Genomic DNA, 17388 nt, shown 5'->3' with positions numbered 1-17388 from the left:
GAGGTATTCAATGTGATTAGGTTGAAAAAGATTGGATTTATTTTAGTAGACCAATCATTCTTTCATTAGATGTGTTGTTAATTAATTGAGTAGGTGCTACTGACCATGATATAGTTGTAAGATGTGTAATATTATGTTGCATTGACTTAAACCCAAAAGGGCGGTCATTCAGTAATTGACTTGGCCTGCATTGCCGGCTTGACTTGTATAAATTTTATCTGTAAACTTCATCTCTTGGTGCTCATTCTTTTGAAAACGAGGTTTCCTTTGTTCTTTTGTGTGTGATTCTCTCTTTTCATTTTTCTTAAGAAAATGTTTTGTGTGCGGGTGTGTTTTTTTTCTTCTTCTTTATATGAAGTACGTATATTTTGCTTTCTCAAATTGTCGGCCTAGTTGCTTAACAGTTAGACAATTAACAAGCTGAAATATGTTGATAATGTCATTACTAGAGTCACAATCTTCTTGGTAAGGGTATTTAGGATATTTCGCCCCTTGTTAATCTGTTTTCTTTCTCAAACCCACGTGGTTGATGGTTGCATGGCCAAGTGGGAATGAGGTAAGACTTGTCTCCTCACTTTAATGACAGTGTCAAATTAATAAATGCCTACTCTTTCTTTGTAAAAGGAATAACAATGAATACTTTTCTCATAAGCACTTTATTCTTATGTCTTTAGCTTGGGTGATGATTGATGATTAGTTACATGAGTTGAGAAAATCATTTGTATGAGTATTAATCTATTTATACCTTTCAATAATATAAACTCAGTAGTGTTTCTTATTTAATTTTACATTTACCTTAAGTGTATGTCATTCATGAGCAGTAATGTAGCTGTGACACATTCATACTAAACTATTTGTGGAACAATTCTAGGCTTCTCTTAAAATAATCTCTTCAGACCTTTATTATGTATTTTTAAAAAATATTTTCATGGTGACCGAGGAACGATTATGGTAATGCAGAAGACTGAAGATCTGATGTACAGTACATCTAGATTTGAGGAGACTATTATATACTTGGTACACAGACAGTTGACACTTGACAGTTGCCACTGTTGAATTATCACCTTTGATTTTCTTAAGGTACTATATTCTAACTATTGTATACTCAATATGATCTGTCTATTTTCAGCTGATTTTATTATATGATTAGTATATATCAGTATACAATATGATATTATGTGTTTTATTGCATAATCCAGATGCAGAAGGAATTTTAAGTTATAAATCAGACAAATTGACCATTGTATTCATATAGAATGTGATCTGTCTGTTTCCTAATGACGACAGTAAAACGCGTTCAGAGTTGAGCCAAAGCCAAGGGAGTGGGCCCGTTTGATTGGATCACCGATTTGTAGAGTGATGCATGTGCAATGTGGAACCCAAGCTCCATCATCTCACCCTCACCCCACCTTAAAAGTTAAAAAGAAGGGAGCTTGTTGAGATCTCAATAATCTAGTATTGTCTCAGCGTGGTTGGTAGTCTGGTACTTAGATAGGTCGTTGCTGCCATCATGTGTTGGCAGGCGGTGCAATGACCGGCTTCGTACATATCCATTGCGCTCGACTATGTGTGCTCGATGAGCTCGAGAGTGTTGAGACAATTGAGTAGTCAAGGCCAATAGTTCCTTTTCTAGTGATATTGCTGGTAATTTTACAAGTAGCTTTTATTCTGACTTGATTTCAGTAAAGGTGAAAAAATGTGGTAAAGTAATGTTTCAAAATTATTGTTCTAAATGCAAGTATATTATCATTTGACAACGATAGATGCACTTTGTGTTTGCTATGATGAGAATTGTGATACCATCTATCATACATTTAGGGCATGTTCTCTTACGTTGAAATTCAGTTCAGTTCAGCTGAGTTCAGTTCATTTCAGCTCAATTCAGTTCATTCAGCTCCTAATTTCCTTCTCTTATAAAATATTCATTTTAGTTCAGTTCAGTTCAGTTCAGGTGAGTTCACTTCAGTTCAGTTCAGCTGAGTTCAGTCAATGAGAACAGGCCCTTAGTACTTGGTGACCATCTTTATATTTTGCCACACATCCCCTTAAACGAAGGCATCTCTTCTTTTATTTTCTAAACATGCATATCGGCACAAATGATTGGCATTAGTATTTGGGGAGGCATTGGGAGCAACTATGTTAATCTGATTAGGAGCCAAGACACTCACTTACATAGAGGATATATAAATGGAAGAAAGTTCCAAAACCTTCGAATTCTTTCTAGTTGAACTTTTTAAAGTTTTCTTCTTAAGCTTAGAAACTTTGTTTTTAAATGGGTTGAAGAATCTTAATTTTATAGACGTGTCATGTTGAAAACCCTTAACCAACCCGATCCATTTAATAGACATGTCATGTTGTGTTTACCCATTTAATTTAACATGTCGAAAACCCTTAATAATAAGGAAATTTTGACTTTTACCACCAAAAAAAATCAAAAAATTGTTTTTTACCACCAAAAAAATTTCTAAAAATTGTTTTTTACCACCAAACGTCAAAAAAAACCGTTAAATCTAACGGCTTAAAAAAATTTCCTTCGAATTTCGTGCGCAAAATATGTTTTTCATAGGTTTAGGGGGGGCACTTTGCTTCTACGGGTCCAATTTGAGGTCAAAATTGACAAAAAATGATTGGAAATGCCTCGTTTTGCGTGTTCACGCAAATCGAGGTTTTTTTAAACACGTAAAACGAGGCATTTTCGATCATTTTTTGTCACTTCTGACCTCAAGTTGGTTCCAAAGGCCCAAAGTGTCCCCCAAAACCTCTAAAGAGCATGTGTTTGACACGAAAATCGAAGAATTTAAAAAATTCCGTTAGGTTTTTGACGACAGGTGGTAAAAAACAACTTTTAATTTTTTATTTGGTGGTAAAATAAAAGTTTTAGAAGTTTTGGTGGTAAAAAACATTTTTTTGATTTTTTTCGGTGATAAAAGTCAAAAAATCCTAACTAATCCACTTTTTTGTGTCCAATTTGTGCCTTGTTGTTGTGTTACATAGAAAAAAAATGTTAGCCTCGTTCAAAATATTTATCATTAGTTTCTTAAATTATAGGTGTTTCTTAGGCGGGTTGGGTTGTGTTAAACTGTTGATTGGAAATTTCAACACTTACTAAGATTTGTCTAATTAAACGTGTCATCTTATATTGACCCGCTTAATTAAACATGTAGTAAACTCTTGACACTAACTCAATTTTTTAATTGAGGCTCATGTCTTGTCTACTTTTGTAGTTTTGTCGGCTCAAATTAGAGTTTAGAAATGGTTGGTTAGTTAGATAGGAGAAACCAAAAAAGTTTGTCCATGATATTCATAGGTGTTTATGAAACCAAGAAAGTTTGTCCAGGACATTTATAGGTGTTTATGTAACAATCAAAGCCCAAGGTGAACTAGAACCATATATATCTAAACCCACGTAAATTATTTGACTTGTAAGAGAAATTTGAGCTACTTTGAGAATTACGTAGTAATAATCATAATCATCAATTGAAATAAAATATGCATACGAAGTTCTTCTTGAAGCCAAGATTTAAGAGTACATATTTTTAATTGTACAAATTCATTTTATTTTTCCATTAATTTTGAACTAGAACCATCAAAGCCCAAGGTGAACTAGAACCGTACCATATGGTGTTTATGTAACCATCAAAGCCCAAGGTGAAGTAGAACCATATCATAATCATCAATTGAAATAGAATATGCATACGAAGTTCTTCTTGAAGCCAAGATTTAAGAGTACATATTTTTAATTGTACAAATTCATTTCATTTTTCCATTAATTTTGAACTAGAATTATTTGCACGTGATGCGCGCTTACATTTAAAATTTATGTACACCAATTATTTTACAAGAATAATAATGAAACTTAGGTATCTTAGGTTGACAACTCTACCTCACCCCCCCCCCCCCCCCTCTTTTATTTATTTATGTTTTTTTATTTTTTTTTTTACTTTTTTTGTGATAAAGAGCAAACAAATGAACCAAGAGTGTTGTTAAGCCCACCTTCCCTTTCTAGCACATTGTGCTAGTTGGTGTGCTTTGGCAACTGTTGCTCTTGGTACTTTTTGAAACATGATATAAGTAAAGCTTCTACTAATACAAAGGATATCTTGTGCAAGCCTGCGAAGTTCCTAAGGGGCTGTCATCGGATTCTTGCAGATATTGACCGCCTCCGTGCCGTCTTTTAAGACTCTCGCCGAGTCCTCCAGGCAACGTGACTATACTAACCCTTCCTTGATTGCTAGCAATTTCGCCTGTAAAGGTGACTGTGCACTAATTGTCCTTCCCCCTTTAGTGATCTCTCTACTAGCTATAGATATTACCCATCCAATTCCTGCCTTTACAGTCCCAGTACTCTCTTTCTTCCATGCTCCATCTGTAAGTACAACTAGCTCCGGATCCACACTCAGGTCTCCCATACCTCACCCCTTGATATAATAGAGATTTCGATTATGGGCCTGTTCATATTTACTGAATTGAGCTGAACTGAACTGAACTGATTGGAGCTGAACTGAACTGAACTGATTTGATTGGAACTGAACTGAACTGAATTGAGCTGAAATGAATATTTTATGTGAGAGGGAAATTAAGAGCTGAACTGAACTGAACTGAACTGAACTGATTGGAACTGAACTGAACTGATTAGAGCTGAACTGAACTGAACTGAACTGAACTGAACTGAAATTAAGTAAATGTGAACAGGCCCTATAACTAGAATAGTTGACTTGTATTGATACAATCTAAATTGACACTTTGACAAACACTTAACTTTACCCTTGTAATAATTTGACAATTTTTAAGTTATGAGCCCTCACATCATTATGCTTCAAACATAAACTTTTTCAAGGTAGAGGTTGTCTGAAAAATACAAATCAATATAATTCAATTTAAATATAATTAAATAAACTTCAATTCATGAGAATAAAATAAACTTTACTTGTATCAAGTACTTATATAATTGTATTACTTGTATAATTAATTTAGGGCTCAAAAGATAATAAAAGGAGAAGAAATGTGATATTGAGATATATATTGAAAGTTATAACAAGACTGTAAAAATTATTGCTTACGGAGTATTTTCTTATCAAAGATTTTTGAAGGATGTTTAAAATTTCTTTTACTTGTTCAAAGTTTTTAACTCAAATATTTCAAATATATTTACAATGTAATCGACAACTATCTGAAATCATAACGTGTATACTTGTGAAAATCCTGATTGCGTAAAAATCCATTCCTTTTTTTTGTTAACTTAGTTTCATATGGATTCAAACATGATTCATGAGAAAAACTTTCAATTATCCACCTTAATTAAACTTTCTTCCACGTTAACTAGGTTTCCTTGCCTTGTGGGGCATCTCATAATTTGACAACCCCAGCAAAAAATCAAAGAGGTATGAACCTTCCAAAATTATTAACTATTAATTATTCGCAAAATCACATCTTGTTATCCACGTGGATTTTATGTCAAAATCACCATTATTCTTGGAAATTTTTAAAAATTGGATTTCCCTTATTTTTCATCTTTTTTATTAAAAAAAAATTTAAAAAATCCCCAGAAATCACAAGAAGAAAACAAAATACTGCAAAAAAAAATCTAATAAATTAAAATAAATAAAAGGTATTTCTTCCTTATCCTTGTAATATACTCAATCAAATCCACTCTTCTTATTCTGACTGTGATCTACATCAGCTTCGGTTGAATAAAGTTGTAATGTTATCTACTTCACAATTTTCGATACATGTTTAAATTATTTTATTTTCTTGCCCATAATATTAATAGCTTGCCCTTTTTATTATTTTTTCATAATTTCTGCAATTATCCCTCAAATTTGATTCTGGGTATCTTACAGAAGGTAGATTCGCATTGGATTTTGATCAACTTTGGAGGTTTGCCGCCATAATTTTGTTTATATTTGGTAATATTTTCTAGGTTTATTGTTTGTAATTTATTCAAAATTTCTTGATTAGGCTAACATATCAGAAACCCTCAAATTAGAAGACTTTTTATGCTGATTTTAGATTAAATTGAAAACCCTTTATTCTAATTTGATATACTCTTGTGGGAATTGGGAAGTTTGATTCTTTTTGGTGGGAATTGGAAAATTTGGAAATTGGATTTTGATATTGCTCAGATAATAAGTTTTGGAGGTTGTTGTATTGTGTATATATCAGTTTCTAATTTGTTGGGGCTTTGAGCTTAGATTTGATTGAATTATGGATGTTATAAGTAATGAAGCAAATATTGATTTATTCAAAATTGGACCTAGTTCAATTGTTGGTAGGACGATTGCCTTTAGAATACTATTCTGCAAGTCTATGTCTCACTTTGGGTACCAATTAGCTCGGGCTTTAATGGGGTTCGTGCGTGTGTTTAGAGGTTATTTAGGCCCGGTGTTTTCGTGGTTTCATCCCCGGAATCCTCAGGGGATTTTGGCAATGGTGACCATAATAGCTTTTGTGTTGAAACGATATACGAATGTTAAAAGAACGGCGGAGATAGCTTATAGGAGGAAGTTTTGGAGGAATATGATGAGAACCGCGCTTACTTATGAGGAGTGGTCTCATGCTGCAAAGATGTTGGAGAAAGAATCCCCAAAATTGAATGAGGCTGAGTGTTATGATGAGGAACTTGTGAGGAACAAGCTCCAAGAGTTGAGGCTTCGTCGACAGGAAGGGTCATTGAGAGATATCATCTTTTGTATGAGAGCTGATCTTATGAGGAATCTTGGTAATATGTGTAATCCTGAGCTTCATAAGGGGAGGCTTCAAGTCCCCAAACTTATAAAGGAATATATTGATGAAGTTACTTTACAATTGAAAAGGGTTTGTGAATCAGATTCAGAAGAGCTGATTTTGGAAGAAAAGCTTGCATTCATGCATGAGACAAGGCATGCTTTTGGTAGGACTGCTTTGCTTTTAAGTGGTGGTGCTTCTCTTGGTTCCTTCCATGTTGGTGTTGTGAAAACGTTGGTGGATCATAAGCTTTTGCCTCGGATAATTGCTGGCTCTAGTGTAGGATCTATAATGTGCTCTGTAGTTGCTACTAGATCTTGGCCTGAGCTTCAGAGTTTCTTTGAGGATTCATGGCATTCTTTGAAGTTTTTTGACCAAATTGGGGGTATTTTTACAATTGTGAAGAGGGTCATGACCCAAGGAGCCGTTCATGAGATTAGGCAGCTTCAAATGTTGTTGAGGAATCTCACAAGTAATATGACTTTCCAGGAGGCCTATGACATGACCGGAAGAATTCTTGGTATAACAGTATGTTCGCCTAGGAAACATGAGCCTCCCCGTTGTCTGAACTACTTAACTTCGCCTCATGTTGTTATATGGAGTGCTGTGACAGCATCTTGTGCCTTTCCAGGCCTTTTTGAGGCCCAAGAACTGATGGCTAAAGATAGGTTTGGTGAACTTGTACCTTATCACCCACCTTTTCATCTTGGACCCGAGGAAGGTACAACCCCGTCACGCCGGTGGAGGGATGGTAGCTTGGAGAGCGATTTACCCATGATGAATTTGAAAGAGCTTTTCAATGTTAATCACTTTATTGTTAGTCAAGCCAACCCTCATATATCACCATTGTTGAGAATGAAAGAATTTGTGAGAGCATGTGGAGGCAACTTTGCTGCCAAGGTATTCCTATTCAACTTACAAAAACTTGTATGATTGCTTAATGACTTTAAATTTCTCTGTGCTATATTCTGCTTTCATTGCACTTCCTGCATTAATGTTTTATTACTTGTAATTCTTAGAGTCATTAGAACTGTTAAAAATAACTTTCCAAAAATCCTTTGCTGGAAGACCTGTTATCGCACTGAATTCATATACCACTGTGTATTGTATAACATGTGCAATTTGGCTGTGGTAATTGCATATTTTATTTGTTAAAACTTGCTGCCCACAAACACATTGTAAATGCCTCCTGCTAGCATTGTCATCCAAATGACTGATGAACTTACCCGACCTGCACCTAATTTTTTTGAGCTTATAGTTTCACTTAATCCCTTTCCATGTAAGTAAATTTGACTTGGAAAACTATCAGGTTTATTTAGGTCATGACAATATTGTAGAACTTGACTAATAGAAATAATGAAGTACTTGGCAGGGTTTTGAATTACATCCTTCTGATACAGGTTATGTGGAAATTGATTATCTGAATTAAGCTAGGCATTAAGCATTAGATCTTGACCATCTTTAAAGTTTCTTCAGCTACTACCTAGTAATCGGCTTGAATTGGTGACAATACTCTGTACACTGTCATTTCAATTCTCTATTTTAACTGCAAAACTAGTTGTTGTTACTTACTTGCTTGTAACATTTTTCCTTATTATTCGATATCTAGTCCTGTCTGTAAACTTTCAAACTACCAGACTCGATGATTGATAAGTCTAGTAGAATCACTTTTTTCCTTGAAGCTAATATAATATATTGTCATAACTTTAAGCTTGCTCATTTGGCTGAGATGGAAGTGAAACACAGATGCAACCAGATATTGGAACTAGGTTTTCCCATGGGAGGGATTGCCAAATTGTTTGCTCAGGCTTGGGAGGGTGATGTCACAGTGGTGATGCCTGCCACACTTGCTCAGGTATGTTCTGACAGATCTTGAGTTTGTTCGCTGTATTCAGTATTTCAGTGAAGTTTATAATATAAATTTCTTTGTACTGCTAAAATTTTACTACGTAGTTGTTATCTTACCTCGTTTCTTACATCTGAAAGTCTATTATTTTTGGCTCAAATAATTTGCTTTCAATGGCCTTTTGTTAGAAGTTACAGCAATTTAGTTGCTTATTTTACCTGATAAATATCTTTGGCCTTTGTCATGTGCCTGAAAATTTTGGTGGACAAAAATCTGGAAAATTTATAGTTGCTTCAAATTTTGTCTGCCACATTTTATCTCAAGAACCAGCATATTTATCCCATTAAAATCATGGATTAGCTCATTGTTGACATCAGGATGTTTCTTTACCGCTTGTTGTTTAAGGGATGTCTTCACCTTTGCCCCATTGCTTCATCCTTCCTTTTTCTCTTTTTTATTTTCTTGTCTTTGTAATAGTTTAAAAGATTTTTTTAGCAGTATTGCAGTTATCTTATTTTCCTAATGAAAACGGTATCTTAACCATGGTAATGGATTTTTTTAACTGAAGGAATTGGTTTGCTCCTGTTTTAACATTATAGTGTACTTGGCTCTAAGTCTTTTAACTCATAATTTTTTTTTATTTTCCTCTTTTTACAGTACTCAAAAATTATCCAGAATCCTTCATATGGAGAACTTCAGAAGGCAGCAAACCAGGGTAGAAGATGTACTTGGGAGAAGCTTTCTGCCATAAAAGCCAATTGTGCCATTGAACTTGCTCTAGATGAGTGTGTTGCATTTCTTAACCACATGCGTAAACTGAGGCGGAGTGCTCAGCGTGCCGCTGCAGCTGCTTCTCAGACCCAGGTTCCAAATCTTTCTAACGTTAGGTTTAATGCTTCAAAAAGAATACCATCATGGAACTGTATTGCTCGAGAGAACTCAACAGGATCTCTTGATGAAGAAGCTCTTGCTGAAGTTGCGTCCTTTCAGCAAGCAGGTGGATCTTCAAGCCGTCATCATAGAACTTTCCGGAACATACATGACAGCAGTGACAGCGAGTCTGAAAATATTGATCTGAACACATGGACAAGATCTGGTGGACCGCTCATGAGGACTGCATCTGCTAACATGTTTATTGACTTTGTTCAGAGTTTGGACATGGATGCTGAAACGAAGCAAAGTCTTACAGGACATTTGAACTCTGCTGTAATGCAATCAGTGAGCAGGGAATCAAGGGGAGCAGCACTCGACAGGAATTCTGAGAATGCAGATCATGATCAGCGGGATTCTGGAAATCGGACAGGGCTAAGCAGATCTAGTAGTATTACTGTCACTGAAGGTGATCTTTTGCAGCCGGAGAGGATCCATAATGGGATAGTGTTTAATGTTGTTAAAAAGGAAGGCCTTACAGTTTCAGGTCGGAGTAACGATTCTGAGAGCTATACAAGCTTGCCCAGCTCTGCTGCTGAGTGTGTGCAAATTGAATGCCCTGAGAGGGACACTGATGCCAGCTCAGAATCTGAACATGGTGATTATGAAAAGAACACCGCTAAACTCGATTCTAATTCTATGCCAGAAGGCCATTCCAATGCAGAAAATGAAAATAGTGCTTCTTCTTCCGAGCAATCATCGAGAATTGAAGATTAAGGCTCAGTATGTTCTTATGCAATCTTCGAGAATTGAATTTTAAGGCTCAGCTTGATCTTATGCTATGCTTGCCCATTCTTGCCCTGAAACGCAAGATTTAACAAGTTCAATTATGCTGCTTCTAGGAGTTGAAACTGCGAGCTACATAGGGTGTGATCAATATTGATTTATTTGGCAGACTGCTAATATGAGTGCTCATGAAGAGTTCAGCTTCGATGCCATACATACCATTATCATCTTCATCTTTCTTACTGAGTTGTAGACAACTCAATATGATATTTACTCTTGTATAATTGTATGTTATTATGTTAACAATTTCATGGGGCCATATCCCATGCTTTTCGCCATTTTGTGAAGTTTAGCCAGGCAAATTTTGTAAAATTGACCATGGAAAAACTTCCATTGCATCGAGGTTGGTTTTGACGTCGATTAACATAGATGTAGCTACGGTTGGCAATCTTCCTTTTTTATCCAACGGGGTTGCTGATTCTAGTGTAGGAGATAAGCATGTATCATAAATTACATTAAAATCTTTGTATAAAAACAAGTATATTTGTTTTTGGGACTATATTCGACTGTGGAAGCAAGTTCTTTTATAACCTATTTAGTACAGAGATCTGTTAGTCAATTTTGAGGAGCAAATCAGTTTTGATCAGTAAAATTTAAACCTAGTGACTCCGTGTTGTTCTCCTATAACTGCTAATTGAAATCGGAATACAGGTTTTTTTAATAAAATCGCTATTACCAGTAGCAGTTTGATTAATTGATGTACGGAGTAGTAATTTTTATTATTTTACATGTGAAATATAGTCCATCCCACCATCCAATCTTTAAAACCTGCTGTTGCTATACTGTATTTGTTTTCGTCATGAACCTGATATCAGAACATCAGGTAAGCAAGAACTTTGGCAATCTAAACTCTATCTTGGGCAATGACAACAGTTAGTGAGGTAATGACAAATTGCTGGTTGAAAAATATTTCCGAACTCCCCCTCTTTGGCTTCGGCTTCGGCTTTAGCTTCCGCAATTACAAGTCTATAATGTCATCGGATGCATTCATCAGAACAAGCCTAGCATTAGCTTAATGCACCAAAAGAGTTTTCTGTCATAACTACAAATAAAATGTCCATTCACAAACATAACTAGAACAAAATATACACCAGTGATACCAAAATCAAAGATCGAAAACCTGGTTGAGCATTCATTGTTGATTTGGATCAATTAGAATTTAAATGTATCATTAACAATTTTGGTAATCAACTGCCCATCTGTTATAGGGTTCAGTTTCGTTGCTGAATACTAAGTTGAAAACATACTCTCACTTCAAATTAGTCCCACATGGACCAAGCGAAAGAAACAGGCTAAGAAACTATTATAAACAAGGGTGCTTCTTTATGGTTCTCTTCACGCAGCCACGCAGTGAGCACAAAGCGAACTATTCTTTCGCCTTTTACTAAAGAATACCGTGTGCTCGCTGCATATAGTGGCATACGTTTATTTTTGAAGGGAGTTCTTCAATAGATCTCCCAGCAAACCTACTACAAATCTTTTGAAAGAATACTGTACAGAATATAAGTAATGAGATTATGCAACAAGCTACCTTTCCCAAAAACCAAGTGTTATTTGTCTATTTGGTTAATGTTGGATTATCCATAATATTTATTTTCGTAATACCAATTTTAAGAATAATTTTGATACCGGTTAAAGTGAGCCACTTATGATACAAAGGGTTGTAGATCTCATGAGCAACGGTTTACCGTTGTACATTATTTGTTGCTTAGAAACTTACTTAAGTTGATCATTTTGTTTTGTTGCTTGAGTCAATATTTTAAAAGTGATTCTAGATTCTAATAAAATCTTACTAATACAAAAGTGTGATTAGTTGGTACTCATTTAATACCAAAATACTAGTGTTTGGTAGTAATAAAATTTAGGCTTTGTTTGATAACCAACTAGATTTTACTAGAGGAGTCATTACTCTGTAAGTCATAGAGTAATTACGGAGTATGAGTAGTTTGTAGTGATAAAAGTCGGGAAAAGGAGGAAAAATCACCTATCGATCAATGGATATACCTATCTCTATATATACCCGTGTGTATGTATATACGTAGTAAAAGATTTTGAAAGGATTTTAGTAAATTTAGACCACAAGAATTGGCTAGTTTGATGGTACAAATAATTTACAGCTCTAAATTTAAGCGTGCGAAAGAGAAACAATGTGAAATGTTAGTGGCTTTCATGTTTCATGTGGTGTGTCTGCCTTTTCTGGGCTAGAGTTAAGGACTGACATTATTAGCCTCTGCCAAAACACTTTACCTTTACTCCATTATTTATTGCCAAAAGCATTTTACCTTTAAGGATAGGAGAAAACAATAGTGCGAGTACTCGTACCAAACATAGATCGATTATTAAAGAGTATGTTTCTTGGTGAAAGAGTAAGAGAGAAAAGAGGTTAATTCATTTTAAAGATTTCATCATTAATTAGTGTATACAATATACATAATCCATCATTGCATAACTTGTACTCAAATGTTAAGGTTGATTAGGATTTATCATGTTTTATACATAATGGGTGTATTTTGATGAAATAGGTGCAATCGCTTTTTGATTGTTTTGTTCATTATTGAGATGACGTGAGTGACTTTAATTTGATTTTTGGTGTTTAAGCCTGATGTATACAATAGCTGGAATAACATTTACAAAGTACCAAAATTATAATATTTTATTCATTTCATAAATGTAGCAAACTTGCAATATGTTCAAACGTGCAACTTTAACAATTGATATATTCACTTATTGAAATGTAAAAATTATAAAAATTTAAAATAATCATCAGGACAAATTTAACAACATTTCACGTGGTTAGATTATACTTTGCAAAAATCATAATGAATGATCAATTGTCGATATATAGTATAATGTTAGAGATTTGTTCTCATATCTCTAACATATCAATATGGAAAATATATCACATATATTTTCTGATATTGATTTGATCTCATATCTCCAACATATATATACAACACAAAGTTTCATATGTGGCTGGTCACTCCGTGTGGTCGGGGTTAATTGATTAGGGTTACTCAGTCGAATAGGGGTAATCTAGTTGATGATTACTCAGTCAATCAAGGATTACTTAGTCAGTGTATTGGCGTGCATCAGCCACACATAAAACACGCTCATAAATAAGTAGGGTAAAAGTTCAACAGAGGTTTTTTAGTACGGTAGGCCACATGGTGCGGCAGGGGTTACTTGTAGAGTGTTACTGGTTTTGTAAGGAGTTACTTGTAGGTGTTACTTGTATTCTGGGGTTACTTGTATGAGTTACTTGTAGGTGTTATTTGTATTCTGAGTAACTCCTACAACTAACCCCAGACCAAACCCTCATACCAAACCAGTAACACCCTACAAGTAACCCCTAACTAAACCAGTAACAACCTATAAGTAACCCCCTGCCACACCATGTGGCCAGTAACGTACAAAAATTAATATTACGTACTCCATATTTATTAAACGTCTATTATGGCTTGCATAGGAAAAAAAAATACTTAAATAAAGGTGGGTGAGTTCTATTTAATTCTATAAAAACAAAGAATGGATGACAAATGAGTAAATGAGTCAAAAGTTTGTGCCAGCAATTTCTACCTTCAATTGGAAAATGACTGGTGTTCAAATTGCAATATTTTTAAGATATATAGTACAAATTTTTTTAATGAATGGTGGTCCAAATCCTAATTAATACTAGTATTAACATTAACAATAACAAGGATTTTGCTAACGAATGTCCTCGGGTGTTGGATAAGCATTTAAAATATGACTTAGAGTAGTATTAGTTTGGGAAAGTATACATGACAAAATGATGTATCGATCGGTGTAATTAATGTTTATTTTAATTTAATCTTTTTACTTTTAACTAGTTTATCCAACGCACTCGGGGGTTCATTAGCTTTTGTCCTGATTATTGAAAATTCTTGAGATGTGGCCATGTGGGGATATCGTCCTTTAACAGTTATTGACAATTTGGAAGTGTGGCGCTACTGGTTTTCACTATTTGGAGATCATCAATTCCAACATCACAACCGAAACCCCACTTCTTTTGGTCTTTTTGTATTGTTTCCTCTCCTTAACTTTGCCCCCTTTTTTCCGTGTGCTACCTTCTGTTTTTTTCCGCGTGCTATTGCTCTTCTTGGCCTTTGTTTTAATTAGTCTCAAAAGACACTCTACTTGCATGCCGATACTATAGATGTCAATGAGGCGAGGCCGCGAGACATATCGAGCTGAATATTAGCATGTTTGAGCTATACATCAGAATTGAGCTTTCGATTAATTGTTTGAGCTTGTTCATTTAGTTTATTTGTTGTTTGAGTTTAGGGTTTTCGGTCCTATTTGGCTGTAGTGTTATTAGCCGCTACTTTTGTCAAACACTCATATTATACTATCTAACGTTATTTTGACAGATAACCTCTACCCGCTACTAATTGACAGGCATGACAGTTATTCGCTATTCGACCGCTAAAATCTACCCACTACCGCTAGTTTTTCCAAACAAGGCCTAGTTCACGGTTAGCTCATTTGAAGTGAGGGTGTTTATGTATTGAAAAAAGACACAAGTAATCCATGATCACGCTATCCTACACCCCAAATTGTTTTACAAACATTGTAATGGGTTATGGGTATGAGCAAGAGACACGGGAAAACAAGATAATTAATAACATATACAGTATACAGTGAAAGCAGGATTAGGAGTTGCAGGACTAATTATATGCGTAGAACATATGTTCCAAAATTAAATGCTTCTATTAAGAAAATACGATATACTCCGTAATACAAGAACTGCAACCAGTTTTGCTCCCCTTAGTTGAGCTTAAGGCCCCACAGAATTACAACCTGTTTCTCATCTACTTGAATGATTTATGGCCACCGTCATAACAAAATGCTTCCGTTTTAAAATAATTACAACAATTTAACTATTAATGTACATACTAATTTTGACCAATTTAATTTATGTTACTCCGTAAAACAATATGTTATCAAAAAATAAATTGTTATTGGATTGATTTAATTATACAATAATCTTGTCAAAAAAAAAAATTATACACTAATGATTTATAATATCAAGTTTATATTTTTGTTATTATATGATCAAAATTATTAATGTTTAATATTGTGTGTTACTGCTTTAGCAAATGTGTTAAATGTAATTTTGGAATTAAGGAAATTCACTTGTAAATTGATAAACATAACATTGCACTTGTAAATTGATTCACTTGTAATGTGGTACGTTTCTTGAGGTAAGGAAAATGACTACAGAGTACTATATAAAACCTCAACCCTCATGTTTTTTTTTTTTTAATTTTTTTTTTTTTTTTTTTTTTAAATTTTAAAAGGAAACACTAGTTTAATTAAGCAGGCTTTAAGAATATGGTGACCTACTTCTTAAACATATCACCGTGATTCCATGATCACTGTGATATCATGATCCTCAATCATTAAAAATCATCTCAATTATATATTGTTGTCAAAGGATCAAGATATTAGTAACATGCATTGGAAACTGGTAGGTAACAACTACTTATGGAATTGGAAAATTAATATGCATTACATTATAAAAATATATGAATAAGATAGATGTAATATAAACTTCTGGCAAAATTGCATGTTTGGAGGTTCGACCGTTCGAGAGATGCATGTTTGGAGGTTCGACCGTTCTTGTAAATGATTAAGAGAATTAGATTTGATTATAAAACCAAATCTCTTTGTTATATTTCTCCTGAATTATGCCATAATTTTCGGAAATACTTTCAAGTATGGGCCTGTTCTCATTGACTGAACTTAACTGAACTGAACTCAGCTGAACTGAACTAAACTGAACTGAACTGAACTGAACTGAAATGAATATTTTATAAGAGAAGGAAATTAGGAGCTGAACTGAACTGAACTGAACTGAGCTGAGCTGAACTGAACTGAATTTCAACGTAAGAGAACAGGCCCATGTAGTATAACATATCACCGTTCAATTTTTTTTACAAATATAACTAATTTAATTTTTTTATAAAAACAATATAACTAATTTAATTAATTATTGTTTCTTTCGTTTAAGATAAGGTTTATTTGAACATAATAATAAGAAGATATGTCTTCTAGTTATAATCATGTTTTTTTTCCCTTTCCATTATTTATCTTATTGTCATTCTCTCATAAAATATTCAGTTCACTTCAGTAAATCAGAACAGGCCCTATATTATTTATCTTATTGTCACTTATTTAAGTTGTAATAAGTTCAATAAAGTTTTGGATCAATTCAATTCAGGAAAAATAAGTTTTGATAATGGTTAACTACATTTAAATTACAACTTAAATAAATTCTAATGAATTAAACACACCTTAAGTGTGTTTTCGGCAAAATTGTGATAGTAGTTAGTGGAAAGGTTAGTTGTTAGTTAGCATGGTAACTTGTATACGTGTGATATAGAAAGGTTATTCTCAACAACAACAACAACAACAAAAAGGTTTGATAAGAACTTTTTTTTTTTTTTTTTTTTTTTTTGAGGAAAATGAAGAAAGAACTGCACAAGATATATTGTTATAAATTTATAATTTCTTAACATCAATTTTTTAATGTATATTCCTTATTTGAAGCTATTGATGCTTATGTACTTTATCTATTTCAAATTATTTGAAACGATTAGACATTTTCTACTCACACTTTATGAAATCGTAACAATTAATTTAAAACGGAGGTATGTAGTACATTATAAATGGTGCAAAAAGATAAATGATCCCCGAAGAAAAAAAAAAAAAAAAAAAGATGAAGTATTATTATGGAGAACGGCACAACTGCACACAACTACACAAGATATGTAGATTAAGTATGATTAATATTGTCAAATGATTTGGTTAGCAAGTAACAATTGAGAAGTGCGTATCTTGAGAGCAATTATAGGACTCTGTCCCTTAGTACGGTTCATTATATTAGAAGTAATTCCGAGTACATGAGAACATAACATGACCACATTCATCTATGACAATTTATAACAACTTTCCCCTCTTGTGCGAAAACTGATTAACCAAGAAAGCCAATATTTATTTATTTGCAATTATAAGCTTCAATTATATGAGTAGTATTTTATTAAGTCAATATCATGTAATGCAATCCAATCTAATCTGAATAA

The 17388-nt window shown here is 33.9% G+C and overlaps 1 protein-coding gene and 1 non-coding gene across 2 annotated transcripts; both read left to right on the top strand.

The window, feature by feature from the left end:
* Positions 1 to 5567: 5567 nt before the first annotated feature.
* Positions 5568 to 10815, top strand: LOC145608091 (triacylglycerol lipase SDP1-like). The gene is made up of 3 exons (XM_081663691.1): positions 5568 to 7623; positions 8435 to 8578; positions 9227 to 10815. Exons 1-3 carry the CDS (start codon positions 6205 to 6207, stop codon positions 10214 to 10216), a joined length of 2553 nt encoding a protein of 850 aa, XP_081519817.1. The 5' UTR covers positions 5568 to 6204; the 3' UTR covers positions 10217 to 10815.
* An 811-nt stretch (positions 10816 to 11626) lies between these two features.
* Positions 11627 to 11742, top strand: LOC145609870 (U5 spliceosomal RNA). Its single transcript, XR_014106144.1, has one exon. It is a non-coding gene; the product is annotated as a U5 spliceosomal RNA (small nuclear RNA).
* Positions 11743 to 17388: the final 5646 nt, after the last annotated feature.

The sequence above is a fragment of the Chenopodium album genome, chromosome 23, assembly GCF_948465745.1.
Source record: "Chenopodium album chromosome 23, dcCheAlbu1.1, whole genome shotgun sequence".
NCBI classification, from domain to species: domain Eukaryota; kingdom Viridiplantae; phylum Streptophyta; class Magnoliopsida; order Caryophyllales; family Amaranthaceae; genus Chenopodium; species Chenopodium album.
Note: the sequence above shows the minus strand (reverse complement) of the source record. Positions and strands in the feature narration are given on the sequence as shown.